At 42.0% G+C, this 26,299-nt stretch overlaps 1 protein-coding gene across 6 annotated transcripts in view; it reads left to right on the top strand.

Annotated features, from left to right (window-relative positions):
* The window catches only part of zcchc2 (zinc finger CCHC-type containing 2), a 98,175-nt gene that overhangs the window by 32,397 nt on the left and 39,479 nt on the right, over nucleotides 1–26,299 (top strand). For 3 of the 6 annotated variants that reach the window (XM_033048831.1, XM_033048809.1, XM_033048856.1), the window contains exons 4-9: nucleotides 5,402–5,473; nucleotides 7,484–7,596; nucleotides 16,399–16,490; nucleotides 18,720–18,803; nucleotides 22,834–22,888; nucleotides 23,336–23,468. In XM_033048831.1, the coding sequence (XP_032904722.1) occupies nucleotides 5,402–5,473; nucleotides 7,484–7,596; nucleotides 16,399–16,490; nucleotides 18,720–18,803; nucleotides 22,834–22,888; nucleotides 23,336–23,468 (549 nt within the window). The remainder of the gene's footprint in view (nucleotides 1–5,401; nucleotides 5,474–7,483; nucleotides 7,597–16,398; nucleotides 16,491–18,719; nucleotides 18,804–22,833; nucleotides 22,889–23,335; nucleotides 23,469–26,299) is intronic. The other 3 variants (XM_033048820.1, XM_033048841.1, XM_033048848.1) reach the window with 2 other exon arrangements.

Below are 26,299 nucleotides of genomic sequence, written 5' to 3'. Positions count from 1 at the left end.
GTTTATGGGGTAAAAGGAGCAAATTAATAATATTAATATATTAATATATTAACAAGAATGGTCGTTAGGTGGTTAATGTGTGTGTTGGGCACTTGGTCTAGTATAGTTTATAAGATGTAGTCGTTCTTCTACAAAAGCATGGTCTAGTAGAGCAAAAGAATGTCTCGGTGCCAAGTCTGAATGACTTTGCAAATTATATGGAACACAATATGGAGGGCAGGTTGTCTTTTTAATAAAGACATTAAGATGGAAACCAGCGCAATAACATGTGCTTCTTACAAGGCCATAAAGAAGCCAAGATTGAAAACATAGCTGACGCTCCAGATATAAGTAGTAACTAAGGTACACAAAATTGCTGGAGAAACTCAGTGGGTGCAGCAGCATCTATGGAGCGAAGGAAATAGGCGACGTTTCGGGCCGAAACCCTTCTTCAGACTGATCCTTGTAGTAACTTGTTGTTTGATGAGCTTGATTTGGACCCAGCTTTTCCTATATTCTGAAAGGCTGTAGAATCATTCAGTCAGGCCATATTCAGACTTGGTAGGAGTGTTTTACTGATAAGAAAAATGTATAATTGCGCTAACTTTCTTTTGTTCTGTGAGAGAAGCCCGAGAAGCACTGAGCAACGTGTGTGCTATTTGCAAATCTCGCCATTCACGTCTGACGAATGGATTAAAGATTGCTTTGTTTTACCTTTAACAATTTTGTTGCTGTCTGCTTTTTAAGAGACAAACTTTGACGGGATGCATATGGAGTGTGTGAGGTTGCAGCCCCGTTCCATTTTCTAAAGGGGCTGCTTCTTGCCTTCCGGCTGCATTTCTCACCCACCATCATCTTTGGACACCCTGTGCGTAGGGGAGAGGATAGAGCCGCGGATGTCCTGGTTGGGTTGCTCCTGAGCCTGGCCTAGCAAAGCTGGCCCATCCGCGAGTCACGCGCTAGGCGGAAGAGGGCTCAGCCCGAGCTGGCTACCTGCCCCTTTTCCGGAGTTACGTCCATGTGGTAGAGAGGAACTACGAGCTGTCCATTGGCGTCCTACAGGATTTCTGGGACTGCTGGGCACCGCGAGGGGTTGAATGCATCCTTGACAAGGAGTGTAAGATAGTTGTATAATAGTTTATCGTTTGTTGTGTATTATGGTGGTGGGTTCGATTTTTACTGAACTGCATATATTATTTTAATATCTTTTTGACTTAAAAATATGCTAGTTATCAAGCTCACAGAACTGGGTCTCTGAGCACCCCTCTGCAACTGGATCCTCGACTTCCTCATCAACTGACCACAATTTGTTTGCATTGGCAGCAAAACTTCTTCCACAATAACCATCTCTTCACGAGCACCTCAAAGCTGAGTGTCCCCTGCTCTACTCACTCTATACTCATTAATGTGTAGCCGGACACAGTGCAAACTCCATCTTCAGGTTTGCCGATGGCACCATCGTTGTTGGACAAATAACAAAAAATATAGAAGTGAGATCAGTCGATTGACTAAATGGTGCCAGCACAACAATCTGGCTCTCAATGTCAGTAAAACCAAGGAACTGATTGTGGACGGAAGGATGAGGACCCACAAACCTGTCTATATTGATGGGACAGTGGTGGAGAGCAAAGATCCTATAGCGGAGCAAGATGGCCTACTCCTACGCAAAACACGTAGTACGGTCATGGGCAGATTCATGGGTGATTATTGGACCCATTTTAGCAACCAGCCTCCGCCATCTTGGTCCGCCATCTTGCTTCCGGCCAAAGATTGGATCTTTGCCTCCGCTCCCGTATCTTCGCTTTGGTCTTTGACTTGGGCGGGGAGAGGGGGTGTGCGGCCCTGGGCAGCAGGAGGCCTGGGGCCTAGGCGGGGAGAGGGGGTGCGCGGCCCGGGGCAGCAGGGAGGCCTGGGGCCTAGGCGGGGAGAGGGGGTGCGCGGCCCGGAGCAGCGGGGAGAGGGGGCGCGCGGCCCATGGCAGCGGGGAGATAGGGGGTGCGCAGCTCGGGGCAGCGGGGAGGCCTGGGGCCTAGGCGGGGAGAGGGTGCGCGGCCTGGGGCAGCGGGGAGAGAGGAGGGGAGTAGTGGTGGCGCAGGAGGGTTGGGTAGGGCCGGGGGAGGGAGAGAGCAAAGATCTTATAGCGGAGCTCCGCTATAAGATCTTTGGGAGAGAGAGGTGGGGTAGGGGCCGGGGTGCAGAGAGCATGGGGGGAGATGTGGGGTTGGGGGCTGGTGGGTTAAGGGACTACAGCATAGGAGGGGGGGAGACATTGTAGTGTGGGGGGAGGCGAGGGAGTGCCGGGGCGGTGGGGGGGGGGGGGGGGGGGGGAGAGAGTTGGGGGGGGGGGGGGGGGGGGGGGGAGAGAGTTGAGGGGTGGGATAAGGCCTAGTGTGTGTAAAGTTGCGGGGAGGTTTACAATGTTTATTATTTAATGTCCCTTGTCTAGTTCATCATTGGATATAAAAATCAGAAGAAATATAATTGAGTGTGTTATATGATTATATACATCTATATCACATTCATGTATGTGTGTTCTTTCCAGCACAATCTAGTCAGTTGTATGCTCATAGAATAAAACCATCCTTAAGTTATACATCTTTTGTAAATCTTGCTCAAAACAAATTTAATTTTGTGAATTTCTTCAATTAGATAACTCCACCATTACAGGCAGATCTCATTCCACTCTCTGGCTATTTGGAAGACCAGACCCCTTTTTATTTGTGGAGAAACAACTCCATAGAAAATAAGCACAAAAACATTAAGTAACATTCCAGGGCTAGAGCAACTGGAATCTTCATATTGCTATTATTTTCCCAAATACTGCAGTTGTGAACAGTGATTACAGTGTGAGCCATTTAAAAGGAAATGATTTAAAAAACATTAAAAAAGAAAATTGCCAGTCAAAATTTATAAACATTTTATTCTTTAACAAGAATTAACAGAAGTATGAATCTAACCCTATATCACACACACAAACTGTTCCCCCGCAACGTTGATTACACTGCGAGTTGGGTCGGGTCGGGTAGGTTACTAAATTGGGCGGGGAAACATGCCCAGGATCCCCTCGCAGGAGTGGCCTATCTTGCTCCGCTATAGGATCTTTGGTGGAGAGAGTCAAAAGCTTCAAATTCCTGGGCTTGAAGACATTTCTGAAGATATTTCCTGTACTCAGCATACCAATGTAATTATAAAGAAAGCCTGAGAAGATTGCGGCGATTCAGTGCGTCAGAGATGACTCTTGAATTTCTACACACATTCACTAGCGAGCATACTGACTGGTTGCATCACAGCCTGGTTTGGCAACTTGAACGCCCAGAAGCAATGAAGACTGCAAAAACACTGTCTATCACGGGTCCTGATCTCCCCACCTTCAAAGGGATTTACAGGAGTCACTGTCTCAAAAAGGCAGCCAACATCATCAGAGACACATACTACCCTGGCCATACAAACTTAAAGCACACGGTATTGGGGGTTCAGTATTGATGTGGATAGAGAACTGGCTGGCAGACAGGAAGCAAAGAGTAGGAGTAAACGGGTCCTTTTCACAATGGCAGGCAGTGACTAGTGGGGTACCGCAAGGCTCAGTGCTGGGACCCCAGCTATTTACGATATATATTAATGATTTGGACGAGGGAGTTGAATGCAACATCTCAAACGTTTGGTGTCCCAGAAAACGAACGTTACGTTATTAGCGAAAACCAAACATTTTCACCAATGTGATCTAAACGGTACATTACCTTATGGATTTGAGCTATATCGATGGCCGATGATTCCTCAGAAGTTTTGATTAGGGATGATTTTTTAGTAAGTAAAATGTCCCTGTAACTGTCGTTGTGGAACTTCCGGAAGTTAATATGAAGGAATGAGGTTAGCAACTTGGTCCGTACGAAAGGTAAACAAGAGACAGTGTGTTGCCAAATTGAAGATTGGCTCAGTTTCTTAGTTTTGATGACCAATTTATGTCCAAAAAATATTTTTATTGATTTGAAAAAAGTCAGAAAATATATTGTAAACAGCCGTTGTGTTTTTGACACCACAATGTTTTTGATATATGAAATTGGAAAATAAGAAAAAATTGTCAACTCACCCAAAAATCGCTACTACAATAAGATACCTCGTTGGGTTTGTGAAAAGCATTAGAGGTTTGGAGCCTCTGGTTTAACTTACGGGGCTACCGATAACGGTCGGTGCGACAATGAACACCTAGCACAACGGCAGTTACGGGATCTTTGCTAGGCGGAATACCTGATATGTTACTGTATTTTTCTCCTGGTATTGATGAAGATATTTTCTTAGATCAATATCAAAACATATATGTATGAGGGGCCATATGAAGTTTATTCATTAATTAAATATTTATGAGTAAATATGGCAGTTTTTAATGTCACCTTTTTGGTGTCCAAAATGGCAGTAAAACGATGAAATTTTTTCCAGCCAAAAGCCAGAAAGGAGAGGTAGGGTGAGATGAAGCCTGAGGGGGGTTAATTGGCAAATGTGTGAAGTAAGTGACAAAGGGTTCGTGAAATTGAGTTGAAAGGGTGTCAGATAAGGAAGGAATAAGAGGAGTGAAATGTAAATCCAGATGGAGTGATATGAGTGGAAGAGAACAGAGAGGAGGGGAAATGGTGGTGGTAAAAATGAAATATGGGAGTTGGGCATGGGAGATGAGTGTACAGAAGAGGGGAATGGAGCAGGATGACGATGGGAAAGGGGGAGGAGGTAACTATCGAAATTGGAGAATTCAGTGTTCTTATTGTTCAGTTGCCGCCTACCCTACGTGGAATATGAGGCATTGTACTTCCTGTTTGCATGTGGCCTCACTGTGGCAATGGAAAAGGCCAAGGGGAGTTAAAGTGATTAGAGGTCGGGAGCTCAACTGGTCTTGGCGGCCAGAGCATATGTGTTTGGTGAAATGGTCGTATTGTTTATGCTTGGCCTTGCTGATGTTCAGGAGGCCACACAGAGCTTGAAATGCACTAAAATAGGTTGGAAGAGGTGACCTCTGTCCCATCTGGAAGGGTTGATTGGGTCGTTGGATGGAAGTGAGAGGGGAGGTGTAGGGAAAAGTCTATAGTTGCAGGGGAAAGTGCCTGGGGAAAGGTGGGTTGATTGAGATGGGATGAGCAAACCAAGGAGTTGCACAGAGAGATGGGGATGGGAAGATGTGACCGATGGTGGGATCGCATTGAAGGAAAATTATTTTTCTTTTGGGATTAGAGGTACACTGTGTTATATGACATTGGCCTCTTGATTATAAATCGGCTGAAGTTCTGACATTGGAGCAAATTTTGTTTGCTCTGAACCTGAAGGAGAGGGAAAAGTTTGATTTTTTTAAAATACAAAAAACAAAGTACAAGTTTGGACAAATGGACTGCTATTCTGCAATCAGCATCTTTAACATTGTTTTACTTTTGTTTTTAAGGTCATAAGGACTGACCATTCAACGTGTACTGTGAGAAAAACACACCATGATCTTCAGGAGTTTTTAACTAAAGTAAGTTTTGTCTAAAATTGCTAATTTTCAAGGTGTTGAATGAAATTGTTGCGTAGATAGTAATCTAATCTTACTTTATATTTTTTGCATCAATTTCATCTTGCATAAAATTAGAATTAATGCATGACTGCATCTTTGAACTTGTTTTACTGTATTTCCCGGAGTCGAAGACGCTATTTTTTACCCTAAAATAAGGCCCGAAAAATTACCTGCGTCTTGGAGGCCGAAGGTTAGGTTGTTCATAGGCCTCTAGCTGCAGCAAGTAAGAATTTCATTGTTCCATTGCCAGTATAGTATGACAATTAAAAAAAAAACTTGACTCTTGTGAGAAAGGAAATTGATGGTGGGGAGAAGGTGGGAGAGACAGTGAGGTAGTTGTAAATGAAATCTTTCTTTCAAAATTAATTCTTTCGTGGCGGTGGACGGATGGGAGGAACGGTGGCGGTGAGTGGGCTGGTGGCTTGGATGCACTCTGGGAGTTCCAAGTTTTGAGAGGCTGGGGCAATCCGCCCCATGTTTTGTGAAACGTTGCAGCAAAACTGCCCGGGGAATTGCTGTAACGCCCACGTGGGCTCGCTTACCTCGGGACTGGCTACAGTTCCCAGGTCGCGAAAACTAATTGAAAAACAATACTCCTGCGGGCCGGATGATTTTGGGTTATGGGCCGGATCCGGCCTGTGGGCCATAGGTTGCCGACCCCTGTCCGAGATGTTCGGCCTCATTGTGTCTCCCCCGCCCCCCCCCCCCACCATGTTTTAGAACCGGAGGTGACCTGGGTCGCGGAGGCCGTGGGCGGCGAGGAAACAGCGCGTTGAAAGTCGAGGTGTTGGTGGAGTGGGCCGCTGGAGGCCCCACAGCAGCCTGTGGCTCTATTAGATCGGGCTCTGCTCCGAGGTTGAGCGCACGGATTTGAGGTGGCTTGCAGCAGTATAAACACAATGCAATGCAAATGGCTGCCACCAGGGCGAATGTTTTTTTTTCTCCCAAATTTAGCAACTCAAAATGGGGGTGCGTCTTCGACGCAGGTGCGTCTTCATCACCGCGAAATACAGCAGTTATTTGATGGTGGAAACAGTTTTTGTTGTATGCTAATATTGCTAAACAATTTTTATTTTACTTCTGAATGATCACTAAATTGTAAAATGGAAACTCACTTGAGCTCTTTGGCTATGAAACAATTCCAAATCATTTCTTTAGACAAGCGCATCATTTTGAATTTACTATTTTCAATTATTTATGAATCACTAACTTTTGACTTTTTCTACTAAATCTGCTTGTCGTATCTCTTGCTTCACTTATTGTCCAAAAACTCTACCTTGGATTTGAATACAAGTGAATATCCACAGTCCTTTGGAGTAGCGAATTCCAAAGAATTGCAACCCTTTGAAGAAACTCCTCACTTCTCAGGAATGGCAAATACCTTAGTTGGTGATTTTGCAACAGGCAATGGAAATTCAGTCCAAGCTTCAATCTCTAAAACCCTTGCAAAATTGGGTCAAACAGCTAGCGGAGCTGTTGCCACTCCATGCTAGACCTTGGCTCTGATGCTGTCTGTGTGAAGTTTGCACATTCTTTCCTCTGACAGCATTGGTTTCCAACGGGTCCTCCTTCCACGGCCCAAAAGAATGTGGGTTGGTAAGTTAATTGATTCTTATAAATTGTCCCTGGGCTGTAAGTGGTAGAATTTGGAAGGATTTGATGGGAATAAATTTGCACCATTGTCAGAAATATTGACACCCTCTTAAAATGATTTTTAAAGATGCTTGGTTTCTGATCATATGTTAGGATTTTAAACGAGTATTCAATATTTCTAACATTTTGCTGTATGTGGATGTTAATAGCCATGTCGTTGGAGGTTTTATAGTAAAACTTACTATTACCATAAATATCAGCATTTCTTAGTTGCCGTGTTTTATGTCATGCTATCTGTTGCAAGTTAAATTGGTCGTGAATACCATCGTCTTCACTTTTTTACTTTCTGTAATTGAAATTCTTTTTCTTTAAATGAAGCTTCCCAAGGATATTTCTCTTGATGCTTTTGGCAAGACTGTATTGCGGGCATTCAATCACAGTTCTCAGACAAGAGAAGACAGGAAGCACTCTGATATAGAGTCAATTATAAGGTAATTGTTGGTGACAATCTGAAACTAAAGTGCGAATTTTACTTTACCTTGTATTGATGTCCCCTTTGTTTATAAAGTATAACCATGTGGTGTTATGGGAGATGTGTAATGCTGTGGTTGTTATGGGAGATTTCAACATGCGGGTAGACTGGGAAAATCAGGTTGGTATTGGACCCCAAGAAAGGGACTTTGTACAGTGCCTTTGTGATGAATTCTTAGAACAGCTTGTATTGGAGCCTACCAGGGAGAAGGCAATTCTGGATTTAGTGTTATGTAATGAACCGGATTTGATAAAGGACCTCGAGGTTAATGAGCCATTAGGAGGTGGTGACCATAACATGGTCAGGTGTAATCTACAATTGGAGAGGGAGAAGGGTAGATCGGAGGTGTCAGTGTTACAGTTGAATAAAGGGGACTATGGGGCCATGAGGGAGGAGCTGGCCAAAGTTGACTGGAAAGATACACTAGCAGGGATGACAGTGGAACAAAAATGGCAGGTATTTCTAGGAATAATACAGAAGGTGCAGGGTCAGTTCATCCCTAGGAGGAAGAAAAATTCCAAGGGGAGAAAGGGGCGACCATGGCTGACAAGGGACGTCAGCGGCAGTATAAAAATTAAAGCGAAGAAGTACAACGTAGCAAAGATGAGCGGGAAGCAAGAGGATTGGGTAATGTTTAAAGAACAACAGAAGATAGCCAAAAAGACAATACGGGGAGAAAAGATGATGTACGAAGGTAAGCTAGCCAAGAATATAAAGCAGGATAGTAAAAGCTTCTTTAGGTATGTGAAGAGGAAAAAATTAGTTAAGACCAAAGTTGGACCCTTGAAGACCGAAAAAGGTGAGTTTATTATGGGGAACAAGGAAATGGCAGATGAGTTGAACAGGTACTTTGGATCTGTCTTCACTAAGGAGGACACAAACAATCTTCCTGATATAGTAGTGGCCAGAGGATCTGGGGTGATGGAGGAACTGAAGGAAATCCACATTAGGCAGGAAATGGTGTTGGGTAGACTGATAGGACTGAAGGCTGATAAATCCCCAGGGCCTGATGGTCTGCATCACAGGGTACCTAAGGAAGTGGTTCTAGAAAGCGTGGATGCATTGGTGATAATTTTCCAATGTTCTATAGACTCAGGATCAGTTCCTGTGGATTGGAAGGTGACTAATGTTATCCCACTTTTTAAGAAAGGCGGGAGAGAAAACAGAGGAAACAGGGAACAGGGAAACAGTAAAACAGGGAGAAAAAAGAGAGAGAAAAAGGTCGGTGGGGGGCGCTGTAAGCCGGCAGCCCTGCCAGAAGCGTGTTAGTTTTTTAGTGTGTCCGAATGTGTGTTTTTGGTGTCTCTCTGTGTGTCTTGTGTGGGGGGGTTTAGGGGGAAAACGTTTTGGTCGCCTCCTCCACGGCCTTTCCCGGAGACGTGCCCGGGGCTTCAGCAGCAGGCGCGGCGTGGACTCTTGTCGCGGAGCGGGCGAGCCCTCGCCGGAGGGGAGCGCTCCGTTCGCTGGCCCCGCGGCAGCCTGAAGCCGCGGTCTGCGGAGTTCCAGCTAGCGCAGCGTCCGCAGCCTGGGATCTCTCGTTGGGGACCTGGGAGGAGAAGTGCTCCGACAGCCGGCCTACTTCTACCGCGGGCGCGGCGGGGACTTACCATCAGGAGCGGGGTCCCTCGCCGGGGACCCCTTGAGAGGAGCTGCGGTCTGTGGTGCATCCGGCTGCAGCGCAGCGGAGTCTTTAAATCTTCGACCGCTGGCCTGCGGCCTACACCAACCTGAAGCCGCGCTCCCGGTGGGGAAGCACCGTTTCAGGACTTACCTGGACTTTATCTGGACTTTGCCTTGTCTACACACCTGGATGCCCGCAGCGACGGCTGCAGAGGGTTGAGGTCCCGACCACGGGGGAAAATGGAGGAGGACTGGCCAAATTGTTTTGTGCCTTCCACCACAGTGATGATGCTGTGGTGGATGTTTGTGTTAAATTTTTATTGTGTGTTTGTGTGTTTTTTTTTTCATTGTACCGCAAGTGACGAATAAAACTGATATTGATATTGATATAGACCAGTTAGCCTGACATCGGTGGTGGGGAAGATGCTGGAGTCAATTAATAAAGATGAGATAGCGGCACATTTGGATAGCAATAACAGGATCGGTCCGAGTCAGCATGGATTTACGAAGGGGAAATCATGCTTGACTAATCTTCTGGAATTTTTTGAAGATGTAACTAGGAAAATGGACAAGGGAGAGCCAGTGGATGTGGTGTACCTGGACTTTCAGAAAGCATTTGATATGTTCCCACAGGAGATTAGTGGGCAAAATTAGGGCACATGGTATTGGGGGTAGATTGCTGACATGGATAGAGAAGTGGTTGGCAGACAGGAAACAAAGAGTAGGGATTAACGGGTCCCTTTCAGAATGGCAGGCAGTGACTAGTGGGGTACCGCAAGGCTCGGTGCTGGGACCGCAGCTATTTACAATATATATCAATGATTTGGACGAAGGGATTCAAAGTAACATTAGCAAATTTGCAGATGTCAAAAAGCTGGGTGGCAGTGTGAACTGTGAGGAGGATGCTATGAGAATGCTGGGTGACTTGGACAGGTTGGTGGAGTGGACAGATGCATGGCAGATGAAGTTTAATGCAGATAAATGCGAGGTTATCCACTTTGGTAGCAAAAACAGGAAGGCAAATTACTATCTAAATGGCGTCAAGTTGGGAAAAGGGGAAGTACAACGGGATCTGGGGGTCCTTGTACATCAGTCTATGAAAGTAAGCATGCAGGTAGAGCAGGCAGTGAAGAAAGTGAATGGCATGTTGGCCTTTATAACAAGAGGAATTGAATATAGGAGCAAAGAGGTCCTTCTGCAGTTGTACAGAGCCCTAGTGAGACCACACCTGGAGTATTGTGTGCAGTTTTGGTCCCCTAATTTGAGGAAGGACATTCTTGCTATTGAGGGAGTGCAGCGTACGTTTACAAGGTTAATTCCCGGGATGGCGGGACTGTCATATGCTGAGAGAATGGAGCAGCTGGGCTTGTACACACTGGAGTTTAGAAGGATGAGAGGGTATCTCATTGAAACATATAAGATTGTTAAGGGTTTGGACACGCTAGAGGCAGGAAACATGTTCCCGATGTTGGGGGAGTCCAGAATCAGGGGCCACAGTTTAAGAATAAGGAGAAACACTTTTTCTCACAGAGAGTGATGAGTCTGTGGAATTCTCTGCCTCAGAGGGCTGTGGAGGCAGGTTCTCTGGATGCTTTCAAGAGAGAGCTAGATAGGGCTCTTACAAATATGGGGGTCAGGCGATATGGGGAGAAGGCAGGACCTGGGTACTGATTGGGGATGATCAGCCATGATCACATTGAATGGCGGTGCTGGCTCGAAGGGCTGAATGGCCTTCTCCTACATCTATTGTCTATTGTCTGTTTTGCATTGTGCAAGTCTATCTAAAGTTAGTTTTCATTTAAATGTCCATAGACCCAAATCATTGAAGATTCTGTTTTGTTGCAGCATTTATTTACAGGGCTTCTACAATAAGAGCTTATTTTTTTTAGAATCCCATTTCTGCTTATCATCTTTTTTCCTTTAATTAAATTTTGCATTTCCTTCTTACCCGCCCTTATCTCTCATTTCTATCTTTAGCTTTTTCCTCTGGTCTTAAGCAGATTATTCCTGATTTTGTTTTATTCACATGGACCCTATCACTAATCCTTCATGGCATTTTGCTTTGATTTGTTTGTGGATAATTTTAATGCGCACCATTAAAAATGAACAAAGTCGCCATTTTCACTATTTGATTTTGGCTGTGTATTGTGTTAGTGTATTCCATTTACAAGTTCTAAATTGAATTATGTAAATGAGGAGCAAGAAATTGCTATGGGGTGGGAAGTAAAATATTGCAGTGAATGGTAATGATCTTAAAAATAGACAGAGTTGCTACAAAAAGGCAGAGCCCTAGCAGAGATGAGAGAATTTATAATGGGGTAAAAGAAATGGCAGTGATCAAACAATACTTTCTGCCTTCAGGGAAGATACAAAAGTAGGAAATACGAGGTAATCCAGAATATAACAATAATGAGGAGCTGAAGTAATTTGGTATTAATCCTAAAATGTTGGTGAGAGTGAGTCAATGATGTACATGTACAATGATGGTTTGATAGTGATGGCTACAGAGATAGTAAATGCATTGGCTATCATCTTTGAAAATTCGATAGATTTTGGAGTGATTCCTGCTTTTTTGAGATTTGTATATGCAACTATTTAGACAAGAAAGGAGTGAAAGAGGGAAAATTGGGAACTACCAAACTTTATCTTATGTCATACAAGTTCCTAAAGAAACCTTTCACAATAGTTGATGAGGTGCCATAATCATGAATAAGGGGATATGGCTACAGGATAAGGAACCATTCATTTAAAGCAAAGGTGGGTGGAGTTTCTTCTGGTGATAATGAATCTATGCAATTATGTGCTTCAGAGAATAATGGATGATCAATAGAAATATGTAAGGGTTGATAAATATTTGAAAGATCATGGAAATGGCATAGAAGAGGAGTTGAAGACAGAAAAGTCAGCTATAATATTGATGGTGGCTTGAAGAGCCTGTTCATATTTTTATTGTGTTCAGTGCTAGGAGCAGTTCAGTATTGTAATCTACAATGAGGGATGGAGTAACAGAATAATATCAATCAATCAATCAATCAACCAATCAATCAACCTTTATGGTCATCTTGCAAAGCAACAGTTGTACAGTGCAAAATGAGAAGACGTTTCCCAGGGAATACCGGAGCATCGCACATGAAACTTAAAACATTTCACACTTAATAACAGTAAAAACAATCCAGTCCCTGATGAAACAGTATAAATAGTTAAAAGCAGGTGGTGAGAGGGCATCCAGCCTATTATGTAATTTTGGTTTCATTGTTAAAAGAGGATGTACTTTCCTTTGTTGGAGTGCAAGAGGGACTTGCTGTGCAGCTCTCTGGAATAAATTGTTTTAGATACAAGAAGAGATAGATTGAGTATTCTGTAGTGTTCAAGGAATGATTTGAGCTCTCACTGGAACTCTTAAAATTCTAGCAGGGCTCCACTGGCTGGATACTTGGAGTAGGCTGTAGCTGAGTAAATAGAATCATCTAGAATTAAGGTCATAGTCTCAATATGGGGTAAGTCATTAGTTGAAATGAAACAAATGTATTCATTAGAAGAGTGATGCATTTTTTAGGATCTTTTATTTTGGAGACCTGTGGACATTCATCCATTGAACATTGAATACTCGTGAATTTCTGAAAATTAAGAGATTCAGGAGATATGATTACGTAGTAAAAATGGGGCCAAGGTAGAAGGTCAGCATAATGTTGATGAATGATAGAGCAGCCTTGAAGTCCCTCATTATGAATTAACAAATTGCTTACTAGTTGTCCTTTCCTCAGTTAGATCAAATGCTACCTACCCCATAAGTGCAGGAAGAATATTTGGGATGGCAAGACTTATTTCAATGCAAATGGATCAGAAATTGCGATAATTCACGCATCTGTGTGCTGGAATAAGTGTTTGGCCACAAAACTCTGCAAATGTTTGTCAGTTGTCAAAACCACCCATCTTTCAAGTCTGGGGGAAAAAAAGTGGGATTTTCAATAAATGAAATTATTTTCTGTCTTCCTCCATAGAGCTATAATCATACCAAAGGGTTTCTGAGTTCTGTGTTATTTGTTAATCATTGAGCATGGCCAAGAAACCATTTGGTTTCATAAATGCTTGTAGTTATGTGCAGAACTGCCACCAAACATTGCATAATACTGTTATTACAACTTGGACAATTAATTTACCGCAACGTCTCTACACTTTGTGATAATTTATTTCAGACTGGTTTCCTTAATTGATTTATTTCACCTCTGTTCTTTCAAAAAATATTTGACTCTTTCCATGGCATGTCTTCCACCAAAATAGGTTCTTTCTTATCTGATCCTGGCTTTAACATTCACTCATCAGTGCCTTATTAAATTAGATCTGATCCAAAGTAGGCAATTCCAAGCTATGTTCTTGAACCTGAATCAAAAGACATCTGGTTTCCCTGCCCTGGAAATATAACTTTTGCTTCTTGCTCTATTTTTCTCGTAGGTAATATTGATAAATTTATGGTTTCTTGTGATAGTATTCCTGTTAAGGACATCACTTCCATAGATTTGCGACTTCATATAATCACAGCATGATCATAGCACAGGAGACCATTCAGCAGCCCACTGAGTCTGTATAGGCTCTGTTCAAGATTATTCCAATTTAATCTTATTTCCTCCTTCCCTATATCCATATCCCTGCAAAATAGTCAGCCATTGTCTCTGATTCAACTCACTTTTATCAGTTGAGATTCTATCCAAAATTATAATTACCTTAAAAGCAAAACTTACTGGAAGTACTGAGCATGTTGGGTACCACTGTGCAGAGAAGAAACCAAGCTAGTGATTCAGAAAAGTTGCCTAACTAGTCTGAAATATTCAAGTTGTTTCTGTCTTCACAGACACTGAGTTTCCAAATCTGAAAAAATGAATTGTATTCCTGTGGTGTATTTCATGTTACTTTCAAGATGATCCAAAACACTTTATAAGTCGATGAGTTTAAGAAGGAACTGCAGATGCTGGAAAATCGAAGGTAGACAGAAATGCTGGAGAAACTCAGCGGGTGAGGCAGCATCGATGGAGCGAAGGAAATAGGCGATGTTTCGGGTCGAGACCCTTCTTCAGACACAAAGAAGTCGATAAAGTACTTCTTGAAGTATTATCATTGCTGCAATATAGCATAATCTATGCAGAGGAGCAACATGAGAATGATTGGATAATCTGTTTTTGTGATGTCGATAAGAGAAATTTCTAGTACCAGGGATAATTTCCCAGCTCTTCTGAATAGTACCATGGACTTATCTATTGCCATCCAAGCAAGTTGAGGCTAACATATCTGAATGACATAATCTCCAAAAGAGCCTGGAATTTATTTATTTTTGCAGAAACCAACTATGGAATTTTGAACCTGTAAGTTTATCACTCTGAGACCAGTGTTATCAGCTATGTTGCACCATTTTAGTTTTATATTCTGCTTATGAGATTATGCTTAAGAGATTCGGTTTTAGAGCAGTTTATAGGCAGCACTCTAACTCTGCTGTAGAGCTGCTGCTTCACAGCACCAGAGATCTGGGTTTGATCTTGACCACGGATGCTGTCTGTTCGAAGTTTGTACATTCTCCCTGTGACTGTGTGTTTTCTCGTGGTGCTATGGTTTCATCCCACATTCCAAGACATGCATGTTAGTAGATTAATACAGAGCTGCCAAGTAGTACGGATTTTCCGTATTTTGTACGGAAATGCGATAAGAATACGGATGTACGATTTTGCTTCGTTAAATACAGATTTTTTTTAAATCGGCCTGACTTCCTGTTTCATCTTGCTGCTTAAGAAATGCAAGGATATAAAAAGTCATGCTGTACCTCTAAAAATCATAGCAGATTAATTCTATTAGTATTTTAAATTTCAAGATCTGGATGATTATTTTTGGAAGCTTTGATCTGCCTGTCCTGCTCCAGGTTTAAACAGCGCCGTCAGTTTAGCTCGTGGGAATTTAAATGAAGAGCTGTCGGCTACAGCTCTATGGGTGCTAAAATTGCGCTGCCGGCTGGAGCGCTATGGGCTTTAATCATAGCGCTATGGGTCACAGACTGTTCTGGGAGGGAGAAGGAGAGAGGGAGAGGGAATAAGGGATGGAGAAAAAAGGAAGGGGAGAGGGAGGGTGAGGGAAAAAAGGGAGGAAAGGAAGGAGGGAGAGAGAACGATGGAGGGAGAAAGAGGCTTCCAAAATGGCTTCTACATCATCATCAGGTGCTAAAAGCAGGTAGCAGCTGTTCAAACAGCAGTATACAAAGAGATGAAAATGAATGCACTCTCAAGTAAGGTGCGTAGAAGACATGTCAATTGGTTGCAAAGTTATACATTATTTTACTCTTACATGGGTATGACTACACATTTTAAAAAACAACAACATTTTTCAGCAAAATGGCAACGCGTAAAAATACTGATTTCCTCAGCAAAATACTGATTTTCAGGTACTAGAATACTGATATGTTCTGACAAAATTTGGCAGCTCTGTTAATAGGCTTCTGTAAATTGCCCCCAGTATGTAGGATGCGAAGATGGCATAACATGAAACAACTGTGAACAGTTGATCAACGGTTCGCATGATCTTGGTGGGATTGTTTCCATGCTGTATCTGTAAACTTTAAAATGCTGCATCTTTTGCTGTCCCACGGTGTTATCACTCTGAAATATTGAAGCATTTCACTTTTGCACTGTGTCTCTTGGAAATTGTGTATCCTTCATGTCTTACCATGTCTTTATTTAGTGAACATTTTAACATTTAAAAAAAATGCCATTGTTCTCTATTATTCTGAAATGGAAAAACAAATTCTTTTATTTTCTGTAACCCAAGCAAAATATTAACATACCTTTAAATAACAGACACTGTGCACGTTAGTTGTGACCTTTTGCTGGAATGGGCATTGTACTTTGCAAAACTGTAATATATATGTATGTGTATATATGTTTATGTTTGTATATTGTGGAAATTCCACCAAATGGGAATTGGTCAGTTTGGACTCTTGCTTTTATTTATGTTAGCTAGTCATTCTGCAGCAGAAGGAATTGCATGAGCTTCCTTATTGCTGCGAAACACTAATTTTACAGAGTCTTGCTTGAGCTGTGGATGTTGCCCAGGTCCAGTTGTCCAGTGCAAAGAGTAAAGTTGTTTCTTAATTTTTACCTTTTAGGCAACTGTTCTTTTCGCCCTCTCGCTCTTTCTTAAGAAGTGACCATGTTTTTGAATTCTTCGGGAAGCCTTCTGACCACAGTCAGTTTCATAGTAAGTAATCAAAGTTGTGCAGGCTTGATGGAATTCATTAATGAATGAACATAGATTGTGAGCATTATTCAACTGTTGCCTCGCAGGAACAAGTGCTGGAAATACTTGAGCTGGTCAGAATTTGAGTCAAGAGTGTTTTATTGTCATATGTCCCAGCTAGGATAGTGAAATTTTTACTTGCTGCAGCACAACAGAATATGTAAACATAGTACATAACGGGAGAAAAAAAAGTTCAGTGTGTGTTAATGTATATTATATATATATATGTGTGTATGTGTATATATGTATGTGTGTGTGTGTGTGTGTATATTATGAACATATATAATGCAATAATAATATTGTGAAAGGAATAAAATTATAGTTGTAGTTCTCCAGGAAACAAAACAGCTTCTAAACTCATTAATCCTGCTCTGCTATTTAATTTGATAAGATATTTATCTGATCAATATTGCATTCCGGCCTACCGTAGATGACCTTTCACATCCATTCTTATTAAGACTCTACCAAAATCTGAAAAATATTCAAAAACTATTTGGACTGCATTCTATTTTGACATAGTTCCAAAGGCTGCTGACCCTTTGGGGTCACTCTGTTTTAAATGAGCCACAACTTATTTTTAAACACTCAGTAGGCCAGGTAGCATCTAAAAATGTGCTGGATCACAACATGTCTGCCACCTCTGATGTAATTCTGGAATTTTCTGATTTCGATTTTGAGTATCCAGTAGCTGCAGATTCTTTTAGATTTTAATTCATGATTTCCCTGCCAAAGAGCCTTGCATGCTGTCATTTAGATCAGTGCTTCTTAAACTATTTCGGTGCCATTCACCCTTGAGTCTTTATCACAAAATTTCATTCACCCTAAATTTTCTTATGTTTTTTGATAATTTTCGTCTTATAATTCAGTATAATTTTATATATAATTTAATTCGTCACTTGAGCAAAAAACATAAATTAACTAATTTCTTAAGTGTTTATTTTATTCATCTTTTTGAACATCCTAAAAATATGTAAAGAAAACTAGGAGTGAAAAAAAAAGTGATTACCACTGGAGTCGGAAAATCATTCTATTAGAATGATAAAAAACCATTCCAACGTCTAAACACTGGGCTTCAGCCCCATCCTACCCTCAAAAAAACCATGGAGTATGTAAATTGGCAACACAAAGTAAAGTTACAGTTCAACAGTTGCCTAAAGCTATCCTCCAGTGTTGCCATTTATACATTTATGATCCCACTAGCTCGTCTGGTCTTCCCTAAAAGGTTATATTACAGTAAATTTGGGAAATATCCTGCTGCTTTGAAATTAGAAAACCATAGGTAGAGAAAAAAACATAAAATTTCCAGCTCCACTGCCATTAAAACCAATAAGATCTTACTAACCACTTTAATGGCATTGCCTTTTTTAAGTATAGAAAAAAATATATAAATATCTGAAAAAATTAAATTCACCCTTCATTCACCCCTCTAGTTTAATTCACCCCAAAATAATTTCATTCGCCCTTGGGTGAATCATTCACCAGTTTAAGAAGCACTGATTTAGATGAAGACTCATTGTTTCTTTCTATCCATGCCATTGTTATCTCCTACAATACACCATTTACCCCCAATAGCCTCTAATGTAGCACTTTATCAAAAGCTTTCAGGAAATTGAAGCATATTTACACGTACATCTTCAGAAATTCCCAATGAATTTGTTAAATTTGTTGAATCAATTTGAGGGGCTAAGGGGTCATTCCATTTCTCATGAGTTAGGTGTAGGAAATACCAAGATTATTTTTGTTTTCTAAAAGTGGGGAAACCCTCTGGGCCACATATTTATATACCAAGAAAAGTATTAAACTTTTTGCTCTTAAAATCATTCTTTGTTTTGCATGAGTGGGATTGCGTGTGTGTGTGTTTTGGAATAGTTACATCTGATTATGGCTAACAAAGATGGTGGTTCCTATAGCAATTGGGTTGAGATGGGTTAGAGAAATGGTTCTGTCTTTTTTTTTTAAGGGAGTGATGGATAGTTGGAGCTTTTGGAGCTCTCAAAAAAGAAATTATGAAGGTGAATGCTCTTGAGGGGATGTTACATGAAAGTATGATACTGCAGGCATTTTACAGAGACCTTTTGCAGTTCTTGTGTGAATCTACAGTTAGCTTGATAAGTCTTTCCATTTTGTTTCAATGCAGTATCATGAATAATAAAGATTGAGTTATTTTTAATCACCTCACTACTTTTACAGCAAATTTACAGCCAGTGTTAAAATTGTCTAAATCTACAGAGCACTTCAAAGAAGACAGTTCAGAAGCTTCCAGTCAGGAAGAAGGTATATGGCTTTGTATTTTGCGCGTGTGCTTTTTAACATTGGTACTGCTAATTAAGTGCAACATCTGTAATGTTGAATGTATATACACGTCCACCACCGATTTTCCAGCAAATAATGGCCCAGCTCCTCCTTTAATCTAGACAAAATCACGAGAGCACACTTGAAATTCGTCCTGGAATTCTCCCCAAAAATGTGGTTCTTGGGCCGATCTCAACCTCATCGGGACTTCTGTGCTGATTGGCAGGTCGAAGTTGCTCCTGTAGCGAGGGGCAACTCTGGAACTCCAACCTGTCCGGGGACGGCAGATCCATTCTCATAGCCAGCTTCCGTGGCCAATCAGCGGGTTAAATTTGCCGCCTGCCGCCAGGGATCTGGAACTCCGGCCCGGCTGTAGCCAACAGATCTGTTCTCATACCCAACTTCCACGGCTCATCGGCAGGGTCGAATTATCCCTCTCCCGCTGGTGCTCTGGAACTCTGGCCGAACAGGAGACGGCAGATCGGCTCCCACAGCTGACTTCCAAGGCCGACTTTGCGGGCTGGTATCTCGGACTCCTAGGCGGACTGTTCTGGTACCTTTGGACTCCTTTCAGAGGCCATGATCTCTGTTAATCTGGCAGAACAAATAATCCAGAAAGACTTTGGAAGCAAGGGTGCTGTAAAATGTGTAGTGGACATATATATCACATTAATGATAGAATTGTTACATTCCATTTTGCCGACTTCTGATTTAATCTGATTGTAGAGTCCTTATCCTGGAAAGATCATCCATTAGAGTAAAACTGTTGGAATGTGAAGTGCTAATTTTTAGTTTAACCATTGTTATCAAAACAACAATAGTTTTTAAAAATTCTTTAGAAATACATTTTTAGAAGGCTTTACGGTCCCGCACGGGAGACTGGTGACAAAAATTAGAGCACATGGTATTGGGGGTAGGGTGTTGACATGGATAGAAAATTGGTTGGCAGACCGGAAGCAAAGAGTAGGAGTGAATGGGTCCTTTTCAGAATGGCAGGCAGTGGCGAGTGGAGTGCCGCAAGGCTTGGTGTTGGGGCCGCAACTGCTTACCATATATATTAATGATTTGGAAGAGGGAATTAGGAGCAACACTAGCAAGTTTGCGGATGACACAACGCTGGGTGGCAGTGTGAACTCTGAAGAGGATGTTAGGAGGTTGCAGGGTGACCTGGACAGGTTGAGTGAGTGGGCAGATGCGTGGCAGATGCAGTATAATATAGATACATGTGAGGTTATCCACTTTGGCGGCAAAAACAAGGGGGCAGATTATTATGTCAATGGGGTTAGGTAAGGGGGAGGTTCAGTGAGATTTGGGTGTCCTTGTAACTGAAAGTTGGCGTGCAGGTACAGCAGGCAGTGAAGAAAGCTAATGGAATGTTGGCCTTCATAACAAGAGGATTTCAGTATAGGAGTAAAGAGGTTCTTCTGCAGTAGTATAGGGCTCTGGTGAGACCACATCTGGAGTATTGTGTACAGTTTTGGTCTCCTAATTTGAGGAAGGACATCCTTGTGATTGAGGCAGTGCAGCGTAGGTTCACGAGATTGATCCCTGGGATGGCGGGACTGTCATATGAGGAAAGATTGAAAAGACAAGACTTGTATTCACTAGAGTTTAGAAGGATGAGGGGAGATCTTATAGAAACATATACAATTATAAAAGGACTGGACAAGCTAGATGCAGGAAACATGTTCCTAATGTTGGGCGAGTCCAGAACCAAGGGCCACAGTCTGAGAATAAAGAGGAGGTAATTTAAGACTGATGTGAGAAAAAACTTTTTCACCCAGAGAGTTGTGAATTTATGGAATTCCCTGCCACAGAGGGCAGTGGAGGCCAAATCACTGGATGGATTTAAGAGAGAGTTAGATAGAGCTCTAGGGGCTAGTGGAGTCAAGGATATGGGGAGAAGGCAGGCACGGGTTATTGATGGGGGACGATCAGCCACGCTGGCTCGAAGGGCCGAATGGCCTCCTCCACCTATTTTCTATGTTTCTATATTAAACGTAATGCCGTTCCATGCCACTCACTCTTTTGAGACAATGAATTAGACTCCTCAATGCTTGGCCTTTTTTTCTTTGAACTCTGCTGGTCTTCAAATATGCAGATGTAGCAAGCAGTTAGGAAGGCAAATAGTATATTGGCCTGCATGGCAAGATTGTTTTAGTACAGGAGCAAGACAGTCTTGCCAAAATTGTAAAGGACCTTGGTGAGACCAGATTTGGGGTATTATGTACAGTTTTGCTATCTCTACCTAAGACAAAAATAAAGTCGCAAATGTTTGCCACACTAACTCCTGGGTGTTGAACTGGATATTTGACCAGGTTTGTATTCGCGAGAGTTGAGTGAGAGGGAATCTGATTGAACCGTACAAACCTGGAAGCAACTTATCAATCCTTCTGCACTTGTTATTTATACAGTGCCTTTAATGTTGTAATATGTCCCAAAGTATGTCAAATTAAGTTTAATGTCAATCCAAACAATGATATATTAGCATAGATGGCCAAAGCCTAGATAGATCAAGAAAGAAGGGTGAAGGTATTTGCTAAAGATGAGGCTGATGATGACAAAATGTGTACATTCGGGATGGTCAAGAAGCTGCAACTAGAGAGATGTGGAAACCTTGGAGTGATGTAGGCCAGAGAAGTTACAATAAATGGTGTGATCTGATCAAATTCAGATTTAAAAACAAAGGTGACAGAATTTCAAATTTAGGCATTAACAGGGAGTCAGTGTGTGTCAATAGGAATCTTGATGAATTAGCAAAATTAAGGCTAATTTAAGAGCGGGGTTATAGAGTTGTGTGTGGTCTTAGGTTAGCAGAATGGAATTTAAAGTTGTCATAGTTGCAGAGGTGTAAGTGGGCAGTTGTAGCCATGGTGTGAATGTGTTGTCTGGAATTCTTGAAAGTCAACTTGACACCTACAGTGTAAACTGTTCATTTTAGGCAGTCATATAACAAAGATAGTTATATAACTGGTTGGAGAATGCAAATGACACAATTAATTTTCTCAAAATTTTGGGGTACTTAATTATCTAGCTATAGATATTGATAAAGTAATCCTTGGTGACAGTGAGGAGGTCAATAGAAGTGGTGGTGAGAGAGCACTGGGTGTAATGTGTATCTGTGGATACAACTTTTCAATTTTTTAATACCGGGACATACAATGTAGATGGAGAAAGAGATCCACCGTGAATGTCTTTGTGCCTTTTCGGTTCCTAGTTCCCCATAGAGAAGCAGTTGCCCATACAATTTCATTTTAACTCCACCAATATAACCCCTTCATATTCTACTCCTGTCCCCTCAAACAAAATGCCTAATCTGACATTGAAATAAGTGTCTGAAGTTTTTAGGCAGACAAACATTGAAGTAAATGCATTTTTATTTAATGGAGTGTAAATTGCCATACCAATGCATTTTAAAGGTAGTTTGATGTTTAATTTGACCACTTTATAGTGCTATTGCATGAAGACATTTGCAGATTCACATTGTTTTAAAAGGATGAAGTTTTACAATTTGTTTGTTAAACATAATATCTAGTAGAACCATGAGCTGATTAAACAACTCTACACCATTGACATACGACATTCAAATGGATATGTTGTGAACCAATTCATTGTGAAAATATTCAATATTTCTGTATAATTTAAATGTATTTGACATTGTGAAGTCTCATCCTATTAGTCCTGTCACGTTGTCAACATTCCAGTCGTTATTGCATCTCTATTCCCATCTATGTAGCCAGTACTTACTGGCTATTTTTCTGTCCTGAATTTCTTATTCTTTGCAGGCAATTTATGGATGGAAACATTTGTTAAAAAATGGGACTTAAGATTTCTGTTTCTTCTCGATCAGGAATTGAAATTTAAAAAAATGTAGAAAATTGTATTTCTGCAGGATGTTGCAGATTGAATATGGGTGATGGCAAATCAAAATTAATCTATCCAAGAATAGCTCTTTTTAAGATGGAAAGGTTTTGGACATCAATTTTAAGTAGGATTTTTAATATTTTTCTAGATGGAAAGCAGCAAACGCTTCATTACAAAAATATGGGGAAAGCTAGAGTCTGCAGGTAAGACTAGTACCATTTCTGGGTTATGAAGACGTAGGAATGGTTGGATATAAAAATGCAAAACAACTGGTGGCTTTGCAATTCAAAAGAAATGGTTGAGAAATCTAAAGTCACTACTATTTTAAACATACAAACATTCTGATCTTTGTTTTTGTATTAAAGAACTGCTTCCAAGTCTTGTGTGAATCTGATTTACATAGGTAAAACCCGCAACACCTTTTCGGTGGGTGCGGTTGCTTTACCAGTTTGGAATTCATAAATTGAATATGAATGGAGAGTAACATGCTTATTTTTGAAAAGGAAACTAAATTTAGTTATAATGGTCTGTACTCTCATTGTCTAGTGCATGGATTAGTTGTGGTGTTAGTCCCGCATAATGACACTGCTTCAGGTCATGCTTTAAAAATATATTTTTGTTAATTTCTCCTGAACCATCTGTTTTTACAGTGTCCCGAGTGTAAAATCGCCAGGGATTGGTGTAGGCTTACAGCACTCTGAGCAAAATGGTGCCTTGGACTGGAGGAAAAGGAGCTACAGCACAAAACACAGCACCGAACACTGTACAGCTGTGATGGAACATGTGAGTATGAACATTTTATTTGACCTAATCTTACTGTTCTTAAGGAGCACTTTGAACTGTTGATACCACAGAACTTTTCTTGTTTTTTAAATTGCTATCCAATCTATTCACTCTCTTATGTTTTCCTCCTGCCACACCATTTTTCTTCAAGAATTATTGTGTAGGAAGGAAGGAATACTTTATTGTCACATGTGCATAGGCACTGTGAAATTCTTTGCTTGCATACACAATGTACACAAATGTTGTGTATACAATGTATGTGTTTCTTTCTCGTACAATTGCTTCAGGCACCTACAGATGCCAGAGTTAATCACTTGAAAATAACTGAATCCCAGCAGTAGTTTGCTCCCATCATCTATTTGATACTGACATCTCTCATCTTGAAAATGTTATTTTTCTCTGTCTGGCCAACACTCATGAACTTTCCCTTATCCAGTAGAGTTAGGGATTTGGTGTTTCCTTTTCTTAATCAGAATTCAACTGTTTGATAAATGTGTTAAACCTGAAATAAACAAACAAGTGGTAAGTTGTATAACCATATAACAATTACAGCACGGAAACAGGCCATCTCGGCCCTACAAGTCCGTGCCGAACAACTTTTTTCCCTTAGTCCCACCTGCCTGCATTCATACCATAACCCTCCATTCCCTTCTCATCCATATGCCTATCCAATTTATTTTTAAATGATACCAACGAACCTGCCGCCACCACTTCCACTGGAAGCTCATTCCACACCGCTACCACTCTCTGAGTAAAGAAGTTCCCCCTCATGTTACCCCTAAACTTCTGTCCCTTAATTCTGAAGTCATGTCCTCTTGTTTGAATCTTCCCTATTCTCAAAGGGAAAAGCTTGATCACATCAACTCTGTCTATCCCTCTCATCATTTTAAAGACCTCTATCAAGTCCCCCCTTAACCTTCTGCGCTCCAGAGAATAAAGACCTAACTTATTCAACCTATCTCTGTAACTTAGTTGTTGAAACCCAGGCAACATTCTAGTAAATCTCCTCTGTACTATCTCTATTTTGTTGACATCCTTCCTATAATTGGGCGACCAAAATTGTACACCATACTCCAGATTTGGTCTCACCAATGCCTTGTACAATTTTAACATTACATCCCAGCTTCTATACTCAATGCTCTGATTTATAAAGGCTAGCATACCAAAAGCTTTCTTTACCACCCTATCTATATGAAATTCCACCTTCAAGGAACTATGCACGGTTATTCCCAGATCCCTCTGTTCAACTGTATTCTTCAATTCCCTACCATTTATCATGTACGTCCTATTTTGATTTGTCCTGCCAAGGTGTAGCACCTCACATTTATCAGCATTAAACTCCATCTGCCATCTTTCAGCCCATTTTTCCAAATGGCCTAAATCACTCTGTAGACTTTGGAAATCCTCTTCATTATCCACAACACCCCCTATCTTGGTATCATCTGCATACTTACTAATCCAATTTACCAATTTTAAGAAAACTTCTGATTTCCACCCTGCACTTTTTGGCTTTTGAGAGGGGATGGATACTTTTCTATGAACTAATTTTTATAAATACTGTTTCCCACTTATGTTCGCCCTCCCTTAACATTGTTAGCATTTTTGACATCCAGTGCAGGGCTCGAAATTAGCGGTTGCCCGTGTGCCACTGGCAACTTACAGTCCCGCCGGGCAACCTAAAAGCCATGCCATTTTGCCTGGCTTGGCAAGCAACACCCGCCCTCCATCCGTGTCCGGGTCTCGGCTCTCGGCTCGGCGCTAGCTCTCCCCTCGGCGCTCGCTCTCTGCTCTCCGCTCGGGGCTAGCTCTCCGCTCTGCGTTCGGCGCTAGTTCTCGGGTCTCCGCTCGGCGCTCGCTCTCGGGTCTCCGCTCGGCGCTCGCTCTCGGGTCTCCGCTCGGCGCTCGCTCTCGGGTCTCCTTTCGGCGCTCGCTCTCGGGTCTCCGCCCGGTGCTCGCTCTCGGGTCTCCGCTCGGCGCTCGCTCTCGGCTCGGGTCTCTGGTCTCCGCTTGGCACGGCTGGCCGTGGTTGTGCGCATGTGCGGCCCCGCACATGCGCACTGCCACGGCAGCTGGTCGGCGTCGGCCACTTTCTCCCTCCCTTTGCGTTGTGGGAGCTCTGGCCGCCATTGCTGTCCGGTCGCTGCCTCGCCGCGACTGCTGAAAAACAACGCAGAATCACTCCCTGGAGCTGCAGTAACTCCCTGGAGTAACTCTTGCTTCTTGGTTTCCTGGTCCTCCAAAAATATTAGAAATGGAATTTAAATTGGTGGACCCACCACCACCAAACTCTGAAAAATAACAGCCTATTGCAGAGATCTGTGTTCGATCCTGTTCTCGGGCACTGTCTGTGTTGAATTTGCACATTCTCCCTGCAAGCATGTGGGTTTCCTCCCACATCCCAAAGACGCATTGGCTTTGTAGGTTAACTTGTCTCTGTAAAATTGCCCCTAATGTGCAGGGAGTGGGTGAGGAAAGTGGGATAACAAAACTTGTGTGAATGGGTAGACAAAAATGCTGGAGAAACTCAGCAGGTGAGGCAGCATCTATGGAGCGAAGGAAATAGGCGACGTTTCGGGTCGAGACCCTTCTTCAGACGTTTGTCGGGAGGGGTGGGGGGTCGGGAAAAAGAAAGGAAGATGCGGAGACAGTAGGCTGTGGGAGAGCTGGGAATGGGAGGGGAAGGAGGGAGAAAGCAAGGACTACCTGAAATTGGAGAAACCAATGTTCATACCGCTGGGGTGTAAACTACCCAAGCAAAATATGAGGTGCTGTTCCTTCAATTTGCAGTGGGCCTCACTCTGGCCATGGAGGAGGCCCAGGACAGAAAGGTC

The sequence above is a fragment of the Amblyraja radiata genome, chromosome 2 (genome assembly GCF_010909765.2).
Source record: "Amblyraja radiata isolate CabotCenter1 chromosome 2, sAmbRad1.1.pri, whole genome shotgun sequence".
NCBI classification, from domain to species: Eukaryota; Metazoa; Chordata; class Chondrichthyes; order Rajiformes; family Rajidae; genus Amblyraja; species Amblyraja radiata.
This window is presented reverse-complemented; position numbering and strand designations above follow the sequence as displayed.